Source organism: Carassius carassius, chromosome 21, assembly GCF_963082965.1.
Source record: "Carassius carassius chromosome 21, fCarCar2.1, whole genome shotgun sequence".
Taxonomy (NCBI): domain Eukaryota; kingdom Metazoa; phylum Chordata; class Actinopteri; order Cypriniformes; family Cyprinidae; genus Carassius; species Carassius carassius.
This window is the reverse complement of record NC_081775.1, coordinates 2,084,402-2,105,025: the sequence shown is the minus strand read 5'-3', so window position 1 is coordinate 2,105,025 and position 20,624 is coordinate 2,084,402. Positions and strand designations below refer to the sequence as shown.

The window sequence follows — 20,624 nt, the reverse complement described above, 5'->3', positions numbered from 1 at the left end:
TGTCAGTTGTGTCAAAATATAGTTGAGGGTGTTAAAATGAATGTACCTCAACACAGAATCTGGTCTCCACCTGCCATCAACAATAGCAGATTACAGGAAGCACACCAGTGGGAATTCATCACATTAGCTGCCGTCAATAATTAGAAATCGCTAAACCATTTTCTCAAATATTGCCTATTCGAGAGAGAGAGAGAGAGAGAGAGAGAGAAAGAGAGAGAAAGAGAGAGAGAGAAATGGAAGTTGCGTGTATTCGCGTCTGTGCATTTATCTTTTTAGAGTGATTTTACTGAAAAACACAGATTGTATCCTCTCGTCGCTGGAAAATATAATGTAGCGATTCCGTTTTTAAACTGTATTTAATAAAAGTCGTGGGGCAGCATTGACAAGTTTATTTTCTCCTGGATGTGTGAGCTGTGCGATTTCCGATATGTGTGTGTCAGTAAGAAGCTCATTAATACAGAACGATAATTAAAGGCTCTAATGCACACCAGCACACCAGTATATTGTGTAAGAGCTAGACGACGAATGATGACGTGTGATGGTATAGTAGTGGTGGCCCAATCCTTAGGGGAATATTTTCTCCTCTACCCCTTGACACTCTGTTTCAAGGGACAAGGGGAAGGGGTAGGTGGAGGGGTTTTCCATTAGTACTATGGCATGCAAATGTGATACTTACGCATCAAACGAGTGAAATGCGCGGGTTCAGCTGTGAACTCATCATAGGTAAGTCGCAATCGCTATGCATCAGCGTTAGAGTTTATCCGAGTATAGTGTAAGAAGGATTCAACAGATAATACACACCTGCATCGGTTCTGTGAATGGAGAAAATTGATTAAAACTATAGGCTTACATAAAAAGGAATATATAGACATATAAATGAAATATATTTAACTTAAATAACTGACAGATTAACAGAATGAAAGAAAAAAATGTGCTGAGTTACGGTTCATTGTGACGCGTTCCAAAGTTCTTGGAAAGAAAACTGAGACTCTTCTTCATTTAGCAAAAGCTTCACAGTTTTATTTATTTTGCAAAAGCTTCACAGTTTTTGGATTAGTATAACCAACCAGCGTTGGACCATTGTGACAGTGCCTCACACGCGCACGCAACATATTTTTGTGACTATGCATTATCAGAATAAAATACAATTAAAGAAACAAATAAAAAGTTACACTGTTCCGTTGTTGAATCTGTTGCGTTCAGCATGACCAGTGACTTACTGTGCTATAGCCGATGAAGGATGATGTTTTATATCAATTAAAGTACAAAGCATATAATAAATAATATTTTAGCATCTAGATACTTAGCTAATATATAAACATTTGGATTCCTGACGAATGAGAGGTAGGCATCAGTTTCACCTTAAATTAATTTGTTTTTGGTTTGACGTTTTTATAGCCTAAACACATAGCCTTAACTTTAGAGGATTTGTTGAGAGAAACTAATACCTGTTTATAGTGTTTGTAAACATTTTTCTTTAGCCTACTGGCATTTTAGCCTACATTATTCCTGAATGTAATAGAGCCAATAAAATGTGACGTGAGCCTATACTCAACTTATGTTTTTATGTTTTGTTTTGTTTTTTTTTTACTCTCAAAAATAAATCTTATACAAGTAAAATATTTTAACAATGCAGCAACCATTTTTAAAATGTCTTAAAAATACTTGAATGTCTTTAAAGTGTTGATTGATTTTTTACTTTGTTTAGCAGCTTACACTTGGCCAAAATCTTGAAAGGATGATGCTATATTGGCTGTGAAAAAGCACAGCGGGTTATAGTCTAACGTTACCAGATCTCTTCCTGTTTCTTTTTTTTGAGTAAAGAAAACACTGTAATATATTATTATTAGGCTATTATTATTTTTATTATTATTGGAATTTGTTTAAAAAAAAATAACGATATTAACCATTTTTCTTCTACTTGAACCAGTTTCAGAATGGAAATAATACAGAAGAAGGCAGGAACAGAAACGTTAAAATATTGATTCTGCACTGAGTGAAATGATTAAATATTTTTACCAAGCCCTTTTGGTAACACTTTACATTAAGCTTCCTTTTATAAGGTGTTCATAAAGTTGTTCATAAATGACTATCGTATTTTTCGGACTAAAAGTTGCACCTGAGTATAAGTCGCATCAGTCCAAAAATATGTCATGACAAGGAAAAAAACATATATAAGTCGCACCGGACTATAAGTCGCATTTATTTAGAACCAAGAACCAAGAGAAATCATTACCGTCTCCAGCCGCGAGAGGGCGCTCTATGCTCCATCTTAGGTATGACTTCCTTCTTTCAGACGAATCCAGTCGGAGTTATATAAAATAGTGTCCTGGCTACTTCAAGCTCTATCATCGCAGTCAGCGGGTGTTGCATTTGAACGTTCCACAAGTTGATAAATAAAGCATGCGCGTGATGCAGACGACTCTGGGGGATGAATAAATGCCTCCTGTAGCGAATCCTTGTTTTTTTATAGGAAAAATATGAATATTTCAAATGTAATGAACACTTTTCTCTCACTTCCGTTATCTGTCATACATGGAAGACCTTTTGGTGGATGACATAAGATGTCGGCGTTGCGTGATTAGTGACGAAATCAGGAAAAAATGGCACCCCAGGTGTGGTTTGTCGCTCCTTAGTAGTTATAATTTTGTTTGTTTGTCCTATTTTGTCTTGAATTTTTTTCATAATCATCTTCACTAAGAACGAACTCCTGGACATCAGAAATAGCACACCAAATAACTTTCTGCTGACATTTGAACATTAAGATGTTTTACTGGACATTTTAGTCAGAGGAACTGCGTTCCTATACAAGCGCTCCAAGCGATACAAATGAGGAAAGTGCGCCAGCATGCCCATGAAATTCTGACAGTGCAGATTTAGGACTCCACTCCCGAGCATTCATCTGGCGAAACTCCGCTTCCTAGCAAAAAATCTGACGAACTATGACTCCACACCCGCACAAACAAGGACTTTTTAAACTCCTCTGTGCTCTGCTTCACAGAAACATGGCTTCCAGCTGTTCAGACAGGTTGCATTACCAAGATGTCTGTGAAAACGAGAGGAGGTGAATTATGTTTTTATGTATGGAATTTTTAATATCTGTTCACTTGTCTATCATATATATATATATATATATATATATATATATATATATAACATAACATTTAGCGAAATTACCCTTGCATTTAGGCTATTTATTCTTGGAAACTAAAATTTATCAAGTATAAACAAAAAACACTTTTTGGTTTAATTTGTTAACATTAGTTACCTACACAACATGAACATGGCAAATAACATTTACCGTCTTTAACTGCAGTTAATATATTAACCTAATTTCAAAATTTACTAATACATTATTAAGAACAAAAGTTGTTACTGTTGACATTATTTAACGGATCAGAGCTAACATGAACTAACAAAGAACAGTTGTTTTTTTTAACAGTATCAAATATTAATGCATATTGTAACAAATGCATTGCTCATTATTATATAATGTTAATTTCAGCATTAATTATACCTTATTGTAAAGAGACACCAAAACTGCAGTGTTAGCAGAATAAGTGGCTGCGCCCAGCATGATTAATATTTAGTGTGAAGCATGCTAATTAAAGAGATTTCACCCAAGGAATGAAAATAATTTACTCCCCTTCCTACTGTCCATCCCTGACAATCTTATTGGGTTTGATTACCAGCATTCTTCAAACTTTATTCTTTGAGTTCTGCAGAAAAACAAAAGTCAGAGGTTTGGTAAAACATAAATGACAGAATTCTGGTTAACTTTACATTAAAGTAAATTAATAAACACTTTTCACCAGTTATGGCTATGCAGAAAAATAACAGTGAAAACTGCAATAAAATGCTTGAAAGATACACATTCAGTAGATCAAAAGCTTGCTGTAGATCAGGTCTCTTCAGGTAATATTCCCGGCAGTTACTGCAGAAAATAACATGGTGAAATGGTCAATGCAGACGTTTTATTTGAACTCACTTTGTAATTGGCTCTAATGCTCCTTGCAAGTCTAGTCAGAAGTATAATAAAGATGATGTCCACTGTCTTGGACTCAAATCACTACTCTGTGTTCACAGGTGTCTGAGTAATGTCTGCCATTCCAACAGCGATGACACTTCTCTCGGTCACTACAAAACATAGAAATGTTAAAAGAAATTTGTAGCATGTGAAGATATATATTCAGTTACTCCTGTGTGTCTCTACATCCCGAGTGAAGAAGCAGTTAAAGTAAAGTGATGAACTGATGCTGTGTTTGTCTTGTAGTCACATGTAATTTGGCAGAGATGAGCATCTGCACATGTCAGTCTGCTTGTATTTAGCATCTGTAAAGGCAGAACAGAGGTATTCCAGATGATCTCAGACATACTGATGCATATATGACTGCAGTACATTCTCATTATAAAAATAACTGAAACTAGCTTATTAGCTTATGTATTTAGTTGAGGTTTTCTGAAAACAACGACCTAATACTTAAATCTTCACTCATACATATTTCAAGAAATCTTGGGAAAAAACTATGTTTGCTTATTGCAACTGCATTTAAAAAAAATAAGAATATGGAGGCTAAAAATACAACAAAACCTTTCTCTTTGTATTTGCTGGAACGCCATCATCCTCCTCTTCCTCATGTGTTTGTTGGTGGACTGTTGTGTTGCTAGTCAGTGTTCTGCAGCGTAAACACTTCTAGAGAGAACCGAGGTTACATTTAGTAACCGAGTACGTTCTCTTACGAGAGCTCTCTCGTACTGCTAAGACGCTACGGGAACCCAATGTAAAACGCCGTGCGCGCAGGGATCACACACCAATAAACCTGAAGCAACGCCCAGGATTTACAGTGCACAGTCACCTGAGGAACTCACAGAGAGTCCAGGACAGGAAGGGGGGAAGCCCTCCGTCCCATATCTAGCAGCATCCGTAGATGCGGCAATATGACATCACACAGCCGAGGCAAGGCCTGACCAATGTGGCAATGCGGGTCTTACGCAATACTGCCCATATAACAGTCGGCAGCGCATAACGCTCACTAACTCAGAGTTCCCTTCAGGGCCCTGATTCGACTATACCGACAGCAGTCTTGCTTGCAAGGCGGGAACCTCCAGGTTATAGAACCTGATAAATGTAGACGGCGAGGCCCAACCTGCCGCCATACATATATCCTGCAAGGAGATCCCAGTAGACCACGCCCACGATGAGGCGACGCCCCTTGTGGAGTGTGCTGGACAGGCCCCTGGAAGCGTAAGCTAACGCTATAGCGTCAACTATCCATCTGGATAGAGTCTGTCTCGAAACAGCCATTCCCTTGGAACGTCCACCGGACGAGACAAACAGCTGCTCAGTCTGTCGAAAGGCAGCAGAGCGAGACACATAAGCTCTTAAAACCCTGACAGGGCAAAGAAGACTCGAGTCTCTATCCTCTCCTGACACCGGCAGGGCAGACAGGGCAATAACCTGAGCCCGAAACGGCGTGTTGAGGGATTTCGGCACATAACCGTGCCTAGGTTCGAGTATGACCTTTGAGTCATTAGGCCCAAACTCCAAGCACGACTGGCTCACCGAGAGCGCGTGCAGATCACCCACACGCTTTACTGAAGCGAGAGCCAACAAGAATAATGTCTTGAACGACAGATGCTGAAGGCTAATTGATTGGATAGGCTCAAAAGGTGGACCCTTCATGGCCTCCAAAACCGCCGCGAGGTCCCACATAGGGACTGACGGAGGTCTGGGAGGATTCAGCCTCCTAGCTCCTCTAAGGAAGCGGATGACCAAATCATTCCTTCCTATTGACTGACCGAGCGCTGTTTCAGAAAACGCTGCGATGGCCGCTACATAAACTTTGAGCGTGGATGGGGCTCTGCCCTTATCCAACAGCTCCTGTAGGAAGGAGAGAACCTCTGTCACCTCACAACTAAGGGGTGAACATCCTCGAGCTGTGCACCAGCTGGAGAACACCGACCACTTCGAGGCATACAGACGTCATGTCGACGGAGCTCTAGCCTGAGTGATGGTATTTAGCACTCCCACTGCGAGATCAGCGGGTAACCGTTGAGCGCCCACACATGGAGGGACCACCACTCCGGTTGAGGGTGCCAAATCGAACCCCTGGCCTGCGAGAGGAGGTCCCTCCTCAACGGTACTGGCCACGGGGCGTCATCTGCTAACTGCATCAAATCTGGGAACCATGGTTGGTTCTTCCAAAGAGGTGCTACAAGCAGTATTGAACATCTCGTTTCCCTCACCCGTTCCATCACCTGCGGAAGGAGGGAGACGGGAGGGAAAGCATAAAGCGGGCAGCACGGCCATTTCCGTGACAGCGCGCTTTCGTTCTTGGAAAAGAACGCGGGGCAGTAAGCGTTTTCGTGGGACGCAAAGAGGTCCACCTCCGCCCTGCCAAATCTCTCCCACAGCAGCCCGTAGGAACATTGCCTCTGGACAGCCTGTCTGGACCCAGATTCTGTAGCCCAGGCACATGCTCTGCCCTCAGCGAACGCACGTTGCGCTGAGCCCAAACCAGGAGGCGTTCCGTCAGCCTGTACAGGTTTCGGGACCCGAGACCGCCCTGGCGATTTATGTAGGACACCACAGACATGTTGTCCGAACGGACTAAGACGTGGTGGTCCTTGATTTGGGGACAAAAGCGCATCAGCGCGTTCTCCACTGCCAGCATTTCCAGACAGTTGATATGATGGAGCTTTTCCCGTTCTGACCACAGGCCAAAGGACGGTCTGCCCTCGAGCAGCGCTCCCCATCCCGAAGTGGAGGCGTCCGTCGACACCATCTTCACATTCGGGGAAGTCCCCAGGCTTACACCTTATTGGTACCAGCCGTTTGCTGTCCAGGGTTTCAGGGCTGTGACACAGCTCTGATTGACCTTGAGACGCAGTCGACCAGACACCCACGCTCTGCGCGGCACCTGCGCCTTCAGCCAGAGCTGCAGGGGGCGCATGCGGAGCAGGCCCAGCTGCAGAACCGGAGATGCTGAGGCCATGAGACCCAGCACCTTCTGACAGTGTTTGAGCGAAGCACAAAACTCGCTGCGCGCTGTGGTGACAGCCGCGCCGACATGGAACACGAGTTCAGAACTATACCCAAAAACAGAATCGTCTGACTGGGGTTCAGCGAACTCTTCGCCCAATTGACACTGAGACCGAGCTTCTCGAGGTGATCGAGTAAAACGGCCCTGTGCTCCACGAGCTCCGCTCGTGATCGAGCCAGAATCAGCCAGTCATCCAAATAATTCAGCACTCGCATGCCTCTGAGTCTAAGAGGAGCGAGCGCTACATCCATGCACCTCGTAAACGTACGAGGAGCCCGGACAAGCCGAACGGCAGGACTGTAAACTGGTATGCCTGGCCCTCGAAGGCGAATCTCAAATATCGCCTGTGACTTGACGCTATCTGTATTTGAAAATACGCGTCCTTCAGATCTATTGACATGAACCAGTCCCCTCTGCGAATCTGTGCGAGGAGCTTCCTGGTCGTAAGCATTCTGAAACTGCATTTCAGCAATGCCTTGTTCAGCTGTCTTAGATCCAGTATGGGCCTGAGACCCCCGTCTCTCTTGGGCACCAGAAAGTATCTGCTGTACAGCCCCCCCTCGCTTTGAGCTCGAGACACAGTCTCTACAGCCCCTTTGCTCAACAGTTTTGATATTTCGGCCCGAAGTATGTGTGCTACTTCTGTTTTGACCATAGTTTCGACGCGCGCCAAGAATCGCGGAGGGCGTCGAAAAAACTGTAGCGAGTAGCCTCTCTTTATAATGCCTAGCACCCAATCCGAAACCCCTGGAAGCGCTGACCATGCATCTGCATGAATGGCTAAAGGCTGGATGCGAAGCGCGCTCTGTTGACTGGGCAACGGCGGCGCTTGGGTGCGCTGCACCATGGGTGTTACGCCTGTGGCATTTGAGGCGGGGAATGCGCTGATCACAGCGGGCAGATCGCTCGTCTTCGACCCCATCCCGGTGCTTAACCGATTGGGGGAGGGCTGAGCGGGTCCCGTGGGACTCGTGATGTCTGCGAGTAACTGTGGGCTGCAAGCGTGCACATTTACCACTTTCGACTCGCTGTCTGTCTGGGCAGAGCGTACATAATGTATGTGGGCACGTTTACTATGTGGCGCGTGTGACCGATCTGAGTCGATCTTATGTGCGCGAGCCCTGTGTGCAGGGCTGTGCTTACATGTGGAGATGGGCACTGAGGAGTGGGCATCGTCACTACATTTATAGCACCATCGGCCATGGCCGGACGAATGTGCACGGGTTTCTTTTTTACAAAAACCACATGACGCGTGTGACATAGTGATTGTGGGCACTGAGGAGTGGGCACGTTTACAATGTAGTGTGCGTGATCGACTTGAGTCGCTTTTATGGGCGCGGGCCCTGTGTGCAGGGCTGTGCTTACATGTGGAGATGGGCACTGAGGAGTGGGCATCGTCACTACATTTATAGCACCTTCGGCCGTGGCTGGACGAACGTGCACGGGTTTTGTTTTTACAGAAACCACATGGCGCGTGTGACATAGTGATTGTGGGCACTGAGGAGTGGGCACGTTTACTATGTAGTGCGCGTGATCGACTTGAGTCACTTTTATGGGCGCGAGCCCTGTGAGAAGGGCTGTGCTTATATGTGGAGAAGGGCACTGAGCAGTGGGCATCGTCACTACATATATAGCACCATCGGCTGTGGCCGGGACACCAGAAATTACACATTTTTCGGGAAATATCTGGGTAGCCGTGATAACGGTTTTTGTGTGCAGGCAAGCGGGCAACCGTACAGGCTTGCGCATTGCAAAAGACGCTGAAACAGTCACAATCCCTGGAACTGAAACAGCGGCGCGCTTAGGTGAGAGCCCGGCCACAGCGGAACTCGTACACCGGCGGTTCGATGAAGCAGCCATCGCGTGTAGTGCAGACGCAGCGTCATGCAGCAGGCATAGATGGCTTTCCTAGGATGGCTTCGGGGCTCCCGGCCTCACCGTAATCCTCTGCCGCGGTCCCCGCGGCGCAGGGCGACGGCCGGTAGAGCGAGAACGGGGGTCTCGAGCTGCGTTGCTGAAGCTGTTGTGATAACGGCTTTTGTGTACAGGCAAGCTGGCAACTGTGCAGGCTTGCACGTTGCAGAAAACGCTGAGACAGTCACAATTCCTGGAACTGAAACAGCGGCGCGCTTGGGTGAGAGCTCGGCCAAAGCGGAACTCGTACATCTGCGCTTCGATGAAGCAGGCATCATGAGTAGTGCAGACGCAGCGTCACACAGCAGGCTTTAGATGGCAACACCGCTTTTGCCGCCGTCCAGCAGAGGGCGGACAAAGGTGCATCGCTATCGCCTGTTCCACCGGCGGAAGTGACTGGTAGTTCCTGTTTTTAGCATCATCCAGTGTGGAGAATGCTAGTGAGACAGACGAACGAGTTCGCGCTGAATATGGAGCGTTCCAAGCCTTCGCCACCTCTTCGTGAAGCTCAGGAAGAAATGAGGCGGGCTTTGAGAAGTACGCTCATCCGAAAGGAAAATACCATCCAGCCGGGAACGAGAGGGGGGGCGCTGGTGCAGACCACTCGCGGCCGAGACTCGTCGCGGCCAACGTGAGCACTTGCCCCGGCTCCTTCTCGATGTCAGCTCGTCTGCTGGGCTTCTGAGCAGAAGGCGCGAGATCCTCGGAGCTCGCCCAGCCCTCACTGCCCAAAGCTAGCAGAGAGCGCGTGTCCTCTTCCCCCGACGCGGCCCTGAGATCGACTTCTTCGGACGACGCGCCGGCAAACAGCGGGCGCTGCCCACCGGGAAGCAATGCAGGGGAGGCCGGTGAAGCAGGGCGAACCGGCGAGCTCGGTTGAGCTGAAGACGGTTCTGGAATCAGCTGGAAGCAGCGCTTTCACGGCGCCTCAGTGCAGCGGAGAATGCAGGCTCAGAGAAAAAGGCCAGGCGAGTCCTCAGAGTCACCATGGCAACAGCTCGCAGTGAGGGCATCTGCCGTCAGCGAGCGCGAGCGCTGCATGATCTTCACCCAGGCAGGAGACACAGATGACGTACCGGTCTCCCTCGCTGAGTGGGACTCTGACGAGCCGCAGGAAGGCATCTTAAAAAAGACGCAAGCTCTTTTACGAGTGTCTGTCGCAAGGTGAACACACACACACATAAAGAACAGTTGGATATAACAGATTTGAAAGGATATAGGCGCCGGACAGCGCAGCAGGAACGGCAGTGGAAGGCGGCGAAGGCCGGCAGCTTCAAAATGGCTCGTCCCGCTGATATGCTTCTCAGATGGCGCTTGCTTCCTTCGTGATCCAGCGATGCGTGAGCTTCGCTGAAGAGATGAAAAATCAGGTGAGTCAGTCTTTTCGAGCTCCTTTTATAGGTTGGGCCACACCCGTTTCGGCGTGAAGTGGCAAGAAGGGCGCGAAGCGCCCTTATTGGTCTGATGTTGCATCAGCCTGCGCTCGATAGGCTGTGCAGTTGCCGCAGAACAAGCCAATGAGCGAACGAGCCGTCTCGCCTATGGCTGTGTACTGCTGCAAATGCGCTTTACAAAAATACAAAATTAAGGATAATTTTTTGCTTCAGTATTTCATGAAAAGAGACTTTTCCCGTAGCGTCTTAGCTAAGACGCAGTATGAGAGAGCTCTCGTAAGACAACAGTGAAAATATAGTGCAATCAGTTCGGACATTGCACAGTGCTCATTCAATAAATGCACAGATAAACAGATGAGTTTTAAGTCTAGATTTAAATGTGACTAGTGTTTTAGCACATCTGATCTCTTCTGGAATCTGATTCCAACTGCGGGCGGCACAGTAACTAAAGGAGGACTCCCCTTGTTTTGTGTGAACCCTTGGTATTTCTAACTGACTCGATCCTAGTGATCTGAGTGATCTGTTAGGCTTATATTCAGTGACCATATCTGCAATATATTTCGGTCCTAGGTCATTTAGTGACTTATATATGAGTAAAAGTACTTTAAAATCAATCCTAAATGTAACTGGAAGCCAGTGTAAGGACCTGAGGACTGGTGTGATATGCTCAGATTTTCTGGTTCTAGTCAGAATCCTGGCAGCAGTGTTCTGGATGAGCTGCAGCTGTCTAATGGTCTTTTTGGGAAGGCCGGTGAGGAGCCCATTACAATAGTCCACCCTGCTGGTGATGAAGGCATGAACAAGTTTCTCCAAGTCTTGGCTGGAAACAAAACATCTAATTCTTGCAATGTTTTTTAAATGATACTATGCTGATTTAGTTACTGCTTTGACATGACTACTGAAACTAAGGTCTGTCTCCAGAATCACACCAAGATTCCTGACTTGATTTTTAGTTGTTTGACCCCTAGAGTCAAGGTATGCATTCACTTTGAACACTTCATCTTTGTTTCCAAATGCAATGACTTCAGTTTTTTCCTTGTTTAACTGAAGAAAGTTCTGGCACATCCAACTATTAATTTCATCAATGCATTGGCAGAGGGAGTCAATGGGGCTGTAGTCATTTGGAGATAAGGCTAGGTAAATCTGGGTATCATCAGCATAGCTGTGATAGGCAATTTGGTTCTTTCTCATGTAAATGCATATGCATATCTCTTTATTTATACAGTTCTATATAGAGTAAATAATGCACAGATCTGTACATAAATCTACTGTTACAGATTCATACATATTATTTATTATGTCTTAATAATAAAAAAAATTGTATATATGTATGTATGTATGCATGCAAGTATGTACCCGGAGTATGTTCTTCAAAGATTTTACATATTATTAAATAACAACAGAACGTTGCAGAGGTAGTCATTGAAATGAGACAAAAGGTGTTGTTTGATGGTATATTACAAAAACTGTTCTATACAAGCTAACCTCGCTTGGTTGTACCGTAAATGTACATATACTCAATAATTCGCTGGCTTCCATGACACATCATCTTATAAAGGGACACATAAACGCTCACTTCAGTGGCCTCCATGTTTACTTCCATATGACAGCAGTGAAAAACTCTAAGGAACTCGGAGGTCCAGTGTCCAGTGGAGGTTTAACTTGTTTAAACTAAAGTTTCTGCTGAATGGCCCCTATCAGACTGCTGACTCTATTTCCTGAACCTGTCAGCATATTCTTCTCTGTGCCACAGTCACTTTACAAGCACCAGCCACTTTATACACCACTCTGTACACTACTGTCAGAAGAATCCTTTTCCACTGTAAAGAGCCTTTCCTGCACTCGAAAGATTCCATGGTTGTTAATGGTTCTTCAGAAAGCAATAGATGTCATAAAATAACTTATATTTTGTGTGGATAGCCAACTCTTTAGTTTTCATAGGTACATATTAACATATTAACAAATGAAACACATACATACATATTTTTACAAATATACAGAACAAAATCCACACGGGACTAAACAGATAGTAATTTATTTATGAAAATAAAGTATTCATAAACATTAATCTACAAAGATGTATATAAATAAGTTGTTTATGTTTGTAAACTGTCTATCTGTGTATCAGAATGTTCTAAAGCCTTGAAGTTTAATGAGAACATTTTGGGATATCCACAACAACTTTTTTCATTTGCAAGGATTGTTTATTGGAAAGCTTATTTTGTGAAAATACAGCAGCGCTTAAAGAGAGTACAGTGAGTAGATGACAGCACTGCTGTAAATATAATACTGCTGAATGATTTATTAATAGCTCATCCAGTACACTGCAGTGCTAAAAATATGAACACTGTGACAGTGGAGAAGGGCAAAAGGGTTGTGTGTGCTAAAACAAGTATATATTTGTGTTTATAAATGTGAAAATGTACAGTACTATTAGCAATGTTTATCTGTGTGGCGCTTTAACTTTAGGTGAAGGGGAATGTTGGGGTGTATTTCTTTGGATCTGTTTTTCTCTATTGCAGCTGAAGACACTGCTGTTATCTGGTGTTCTGATAGCGCTGCCGTTTCTCAAATTTCACTGCTCTTTTGTCTGAGTAACCTGAGAGAGCACACTCTGTCCCTATATTCCCCAAATGTTTGCCATTCCTCCACTATCTGTGATGCTAGGAATATTGGTGGGGATTTTATGGTTCAATATAATATTTCCATGTCTCTTAGCTATTGTAATGTATTCGATAGATGTCCTCACAAGATTACAGGGCTGTGTATTTTCTTTTATACTTTATTTTACTTTTATTAATCATCTTATTCATTGGTGTATTGCTCTTCTATCTTGGCCTGATTACTTGAAATGTATCCCTCTTACTAAAAGTATATAGTTTTTTGACATATTTTTTTTTGACTGTGTAGTAAAATGTTTGAAATTTTGATAATCTTGATGTGTCTTGATAACACACCTCATGACAGATACTGTTTGTATTTGTATGCAAGCTTTTGCAGCTACAGTAGATTAATTCAGTATGCTAACAGCAGCTAGCTTAATTCAGTGTGTAACGTTTTTAAGTGAAAGAGAACTGTCAGTTGACAGCTTCAGCTGTGCAGGTTAAATTCAAAAGCACTTCCGTTCGCTTAAATGTTTGTAACCATCAAAAATATCTCAGCATTAAGTATTTAACCCGATTCCTCGGGAAGGGAATGAAATGAAATGCTGTGTCATGGTGTTGAGACTATGAGAACACATTCAGTATGACTGGTATCTGAGGCAAAATCTGAAAAAAATAAATAAAATTAAAGCTGCAAGCAGCAATGAACGGCCCTCGCACCCGGGCTCACCGGCAGCAAGTGGCTTTAGTAAAAAGGTGAACAGTGAGAAATATGCATTTAAAGTCATAAATATAAGTGGAATATATCAAAGTATATTCCATATACAGTACAGACCAAACGTTTGGACACACCTTCTCATTCAAAGAGTTTTCTTTATTTTCATGACTATGAAAATTGTAGAGTCACACTGAAGGCATCGAGGGCTATTTGAGCAAGAAGGAGAGTGATGGGGTGCTGCGCCAGATGACCTGGCCTCCACAGTCACCGGACCTGAACCCAATCGAGATGGTTTAGGGGTGAGCTGGACCGCAGACAGAAGGCAAAAGGGCCAACAAGTGCTAAGCATCTCTCGGGGAACTCCTTCAAGACTGTTGGAAGACCATTTCAGGTGACTACCTCTTGAAGCTCATCAAGAGAATGCCAAGAGTGTGCAAAGCAGTAATCAAAGCAAAAGGTGGCTACTTTGGAGAACCTACAATATGACATATTTTCAGTTGTTTCACAATTTTTTGTTATGTATATAATTCCATATATAATTCCACATGTGTTAATTCATAGTTTTGATGCCTTCAGTCTGAATCTACAATTTTCATAGTCATGAAAATAAAGAAAACTCTTTGAATGAGAAGGTGTGTCCAAACTTTTGGTCTGTACTGTATGTGCCAATCTTCCTGTTGTCAGCAGGTGGCGCTGTCATTATAATGGAATATTGGCCTTCAGATCTGTTCAGGCCAGGACTCTTATCACACATGTGAAGTTTGGGGAAGATCGGACATTTTATGCCTGAGTTATAACATCTTTTACTCAACCTGTCCTCCAACCAATACGCTCGTATAGGTCGTTTGTCCAAATCCCTGAAATACGACCCATCAGAGCGTATCCTACAATTGCACCCCTATCGGCAAAACGTCGTTTTCATATTAATGTTTTGTACTCTTTTATTTGCACTCTGGTTTGTGTTTCGTGTAGCTCAGTTGGTAGATTATTGCGCTATACCTTGATATGTAATCATGCTATCATGGGTTCGATCCCAGGGAACGGACGTTTACGAAAATGTATATGCTCAATAAATCATAATTTAGCATGATTTCTGTGAGGGTTAGGTTTAGGGGTGGGGTAAGGTGTGGTCATTCGAACGAATAAGCCACCTAGTAAAATATGTAGGAAATACTGTGAGATCGGTGTAAAAAGCCCACACATTGCATTTAAATAAACGTGCGTTTTGATTGGTAATGACGTGATAGGTCATTTTATGACGACAGACGCAACGCGATACTTCCATTATTTTTACGCCCGCTAGATGGCGCTTAACTTTAAAACGTAAATATGGGTCGTAATAAGGTGCTTGTACAAACGACCTATATGGTCGTTTTTTATTGGAGGACAGGCTCCTTTTACTGAGCAACTGAGCAAGGCATCGAACCCCCAACTGCTCCCCGGGCGCCGCAGCATAAATGGCTGCCCACTGCTCTGGGTGTGTGCTCACAGTGTGTGTGTGTGTGTTCACTGCTCTGTGTGTGTGCACCTTGGATGGGTTAAATGCAGAGCACAAATTCTGAGTATGGGTCACCATACTTGGCTGAATGTCACTTCACTTTTCACTTTCACTTTCTTTTATTCCCATGGCGAGACATCGAAATTCGTCACAGCGCCATGGACACGCCTTTTAATGAAAACTCAAGATCTTCACAACTAAACATCGCACAGGCCTTTAAATTAGACTGACCACAAAAAAGACATTGATGTCATAAAATTTCTAGGAGTAGTTCGTCGCAGTGTAAAATATGTCACTTCCTGTTGCCAATAGGTGGCGCTATGACTATAACTGAATATGGCCATATCAATCTGTTCAGGTTCGGAGTCATATATGTGAAGTTTGGGGCAGATTGGACATTGTATGTCTGAGTTATAGCAACTTCATTTTTCATGGCGAATCATCGAAATTCGCCAGGCCGCCACGGACACGCCCTTCAACGAAATCTCAAGATCTTCACAATTTAACATCGCAAAGGCCTTTAGATTAGGTATACCAAATTTGGTGTTGATCTGAATAAATCTCTAGGAGGAGTTCGTTAAAATACAACGCATGGAAATGACAAAAATTACACAAAATTTGCTCATTATATTAAAAATAACCGACTTCCTGTTGGGTTTAAAATTTTGCTCCAAGAGTCTTTTTTGTAGGTATTGGTGTGTTACATGTGTGTGCCAATTTTCGTGCATGTACGTGAAACATAGCTGGAAGGCTACTGATTTTCTTTGTATATGTTGGCGCTGTCGAGCCATTTTGCCACACCCTCTTCTGAATCCTATATGAGATTAAAATTTTCACCAGGTTTGACGCATGTGCAAAGTTTCATGACTGTTTGAGCATGTTTAGGCCCTCAAAAATGCGATTAATTTGGGAGAAGAAGAAGAAGAAGAAGAAGAATAGAGGGAGCAGATACAAAAGGGTCCTCGCACCATCGGAGATGACATAACTGAATCCAATGATGAACTGCCTTTAACTATCATTTTTGCATTATTGACACTGTTTTCCTAATAAATGTTGTTCAGTTGCTTTGACGCAATGTATTTTGTTTAAAGCGCTATATAAATAAAGGTGACATTGACATTGACATTGACATCGGTGCTCGGGCCCTAATAAAATAAATAAATAAATAAAAAATATCCAAAAGGGTAACACTTTATAATAACTGCATGCTATGAATCATTAGTTAAGCATTCTTAAATATTAAATTCATCATTTAGGACTGTCCCTACATTAATAGACAGTAAGTAATCAATTTATAAATGCAGCTACTGCATAAATGCTTCGTTCTTGATTTATGAGGATATCTGTAATGTGTTTAATAATTGTATTTTTTATAATTTATCAATGATCAGTTTATCATACCTAAATTAACTACTACATTAATAAAAAAACAAAACAAAAAAACTGTTATTTAGTTTTATTCAGTGGTTCATAAGATAATTTTGAAAGTGTAAGTAAATAATTGAAAACCATATAAATGTTAATTTATACATATCATTCAGAAATATAGTAATAGTGTGCTAATAAATGCTTTATTAACACATATTCCTGCTGTAATTCATTATTAATTCAGCTAGTATTTAGTAGTTCCGTGAGCTCATCTAAAGTGAAGACTATGTATGCCTTGTAAAGCTTTTACAAAGAAGATTCAAAGGCTCAGGAAACAAACACAATAGAGTAATGCAGAACATATATATGTGTATTTATGTGTGTGTGTTGTAAGTAAAAAATGTGTGAAGAAAAAACCCTCTGCAATATCACATGAAAATAAAAAAGGAAGTGAATACGCAACAACATGAACAACAAAAAAAGAACAAAATAAGCAACAAAAGCGATATATATACGTCAATAAAATAAGCAACAAAACTAGCAAAACCAACAAAATATGCAGAAAATCTGCTATATATTTTGGCTTCGTAAGAAGTTTCCTCGTTTCAGTTTCATGGCTGAGTGAAAATTCAGTGCAAACATGAAAAGTAACCATTTGTTTCATGTTGCATTCAGTCGTGTGTTCATTTTTACGGTTATGTTAGTCAAAGAAATGTTTGCCAAAATAACGCTAAAGTTTCCTGACATATAAGTTGCATGTATGTGCTTTTGTGCATCTATATTTACAATAAGTGAGTTTACTGATGATTTAATGATTGTATGAACCACTATCCATTTCTTACTGGTTTGTAAATAATGTAATACTTAATTTAGAAATGATAAATAGATCATTAATAATTTACGAATGTAGAATTATTAAAAATATTATAGATATGCTCATAAATCAAGAAGAAAGTGTCTATAGTTGCATTTACAGAGTGCTTACTAATGCATATTAATGTTGGTAGAATGCTTTATTAATGATGAATTGACGTTTACCAATGCTTAACTAATAATTCATAGCATGTCGTTGTTATAAAGTGTAGCCAACAGGGTAGAATGTTAATAGAGTATTTTGAGCCATCACAGAATCCTTTGTATCCATATACATAAAGTATTGTGTTGTGTTGTGTTAAGCGAATGGAACTTATAAGTTCTTAGCAGAGCAGTTTTTACAGCATCACAATACAAACTTATCAACCTTCAATGAAAAAGTAGCAGTGATCACATCTCTTTGGGCCCTTTGAGGTCAATGAGTCTTCTCGTCGACCACCAACAACACAACAACGGCCTCTTTAATAGCACTGTCCACTGGCTCAGCTTGCAAAATCAGCATGATCACCAATCTTTGGCGTAACTTGCCCTCACACAGATGCTTAGAAGTATTAGGAGACATGAAAACATGAAAGAAATCTGCAATCTGTAGAAGTGTGCACACTTTTTCAGTATTTTTAGTATTTCAAATTAAAAAAAGTTGGATCAAACTCCATAACTAACCTTTTCCACGCATATTGAAAATATCCAATCAAATACAATGACTCGCAGGGTTGATAAAGTTGTACTGGACCCCAGTAATTATGACCTTGTTTAGGGTGAGGTTGGTCACAGCACTGCTGGGCCACATTCAATCCCTGTGTCTCTGAGGGAGGACGGTTGCTCTGCCCAAACAAAAGAAGTATTTCTGTATCTAGTTTTCACAGTGTGTTTTGAGTTTGATAAGAAAAAAAAAAATTTGTGCTGACATTTATTTCTCTCTCTTTCTTGACAGTACGAGTACTTTAATGCAGTGCTGATCAATGAGATGGACGAGGAGGGCAGGAGTTTGGAGCTGGGTGGAGAATTCATCCTGCAGCCAAATGAACATTTCAACAATCTGTCTGTAAACCTCAGCCTCAGTGTCGTCCAGGTTCCAACTAACATGTACAACAAAGGTATGATCAGCATTGCATACGCTGGACACATCATCCTTGTAAGAAGACAAAGAGATACTGATATATATATATATAGACGTGTTTATAAGTCAGTTCCAGTCCCCTAAATTGATTAGTCAAGCAGTTTCCAAATACTGCTGATATTTCATAAAACAACATTGGAATGTTTCACTGTATATGATCATGTGAAGCTGCATCCCCCAGTGTAACTAGTAATAATTATTTTTATGAATGATTTGAATGATAAATAGTTCTTCACCAAGCAACAGCACAATGGTTACCAAAGAACACACAGACATAGTGGTGCAGTAATGCTGATGTAATGATGTTCTAGTGTATTTTACAATGGTTTTGAATGTGGCTCCAGTCATAATCAAAGACTGGAATGATCCACATATAACAAATAATCTCACATAGTAAACATTTAAATAATAAAAACAAAGGTTAACTTTTTGAAGAAGACTTCTTAATTAAAAACTTAAAAGTGTAATCAGAATAAGGGGGAGCCCAAATCAAGCATACGGGGTCCCAAGTGGAACCCAGAATGCATTGCATTACTTACACTTAATGATTATTTCCCTTTCTTGTGAATAAAGCACCACTTGGTCACTGAATAAGATTCTGCTGAGAACTATCCCTCTCTTCTCTTCCATATGCAAATGTGGACTCCAGGGTAGGACTCTTATCAATGGACTGCTCAGCTAGTGAATAATAATGTTGAGTGAGAGTTTTTTTTCCTTCTTTTCTTTTTCTGTTTGTTCTGCACCTCAATGCTGAAGTATTGAAGTTTTTATTTTATTTATTATTTTTTTCATTTTTAGCTTGTACATATAATAATTGTGTTTTAAAACGGTCTCCTTACATTACCCCGATTCACACCTGTACGCTTCTAAAGATAATTTAGAATTTTGAGCTGTCAGTTCAGATTTTTTAATGATACCACAGGATAGGAGTTGTAAATCGTGGTGAAGCATTGTAACAAGTCGCACTGTAGGTCACATGACCTAGTACTTCAAATGCTGATACATGTGAAATAGCGGCACTCTTGGTAGGCCTCTCGTCCAATCAGATTCAAGGGCCAGGACACACTGATTATGCCAGGTGAAAGAAAATGCATAGCACTAGAAAGAATGTCTTTGGCCTGTAAGTTGAAGTTTGAACCCAGACCTGACTTTAACCCAGTTAAGATGCCATGGCAGGACATTAAACGGGAAGTTAGCAGTTCTGCAAATCAACGTATGCCAAAATTCCTCCACAGTGCTGTAAAAGACTTTCCCAGTTATCAGAAGTGTTTGTTTAAGAATACTGATTGATACTGATTAACTCTTAATTTACTGTAAAAATAAAATAAAAATATGTATACATATATATATATATATATATATATATACATATATATATATATATATATATATATATATATATATATATATATATATATATATATATATATATATATAATTGTTGTTAAAAATGTTCTGTCTAATTCATTCAGACTTCTTTTGCAGACTCAGCCATAGTGAATGGGGTGTACTGGTCAGAGGCACTCAATAAGGTGTTTGTGGATAACTTTAAAAGAGACCCTTCTCTCATATGGCAGTATTTTGGTAGTGCCAAAGGTTTCTTCAGACAGTATCCAGGTGAGTTTTCAGTGTTAACCCCCATCCCCACTTTCTCATTTCTTATAGGCTGGCAGAGTTTAAAGAGGTCCTATTATGCTCTTTTATAAAGTCTTGATTTTGTTAATGGGGTGTACTAGAACAGGCTCTAATACTAGGTTGTTCAAAAAACACATTATTTTTCACATATTTTACATTATTCCAACACCTGGCATGAATGGCTCGGATCTTTTCTGTATCATATGAAGGCCTGCTTTTTGGATTACGAAATGTGCTGTGAATGGTTAGCTGGGCCAGTGTGTGTTGTGATTGGTTAGCTGGGCCAGTGTGTGTTGTGATTGACAGCACTCAGCGCCAGGTCGGGAAATGTCCTGCTTCTTACCATAGACATCTGCTGCGAGCTTCAGTTTAAATATTGCGTCAAAATCAAATCAATTTGAGTGCGATTTAAACCCTGATGATTGTAACCACTCTAAGTTTGTCTGCCTTGGGAAAGC

At 41.7% G+C, this 20,624-nt stretch overlaps 1 protein-coding gene across 2 annotated transcripts in view; it reads left to right on the top strand.

The window, feature by feature from the left end:
• cacna2d3a (calcium channel, voltage-dependent, alpha 2/delta subunit 3a) overlaps positions 1-20,624 on the top strand; it is a 243,042-nt gene that overhangs the window by 62,874 nt on the left and 159,544 nt on the right. For both annotated transcript variants that reach the window (XM_059503008.1, XM_059503007.1), the window contains exons 5-6: positions 18,346-18,508; positions 20,017-20,148. In XM_059503008.1, the coding sequence (XP_059358991.1) occupies positions 18,346-18,508; positions 20,017-20,148 (295 nt within the window). The remainder of the gene's footprint in view (positions 1-18,345; positions 18,509-20,016; positions 20,149-20,624) is intronic.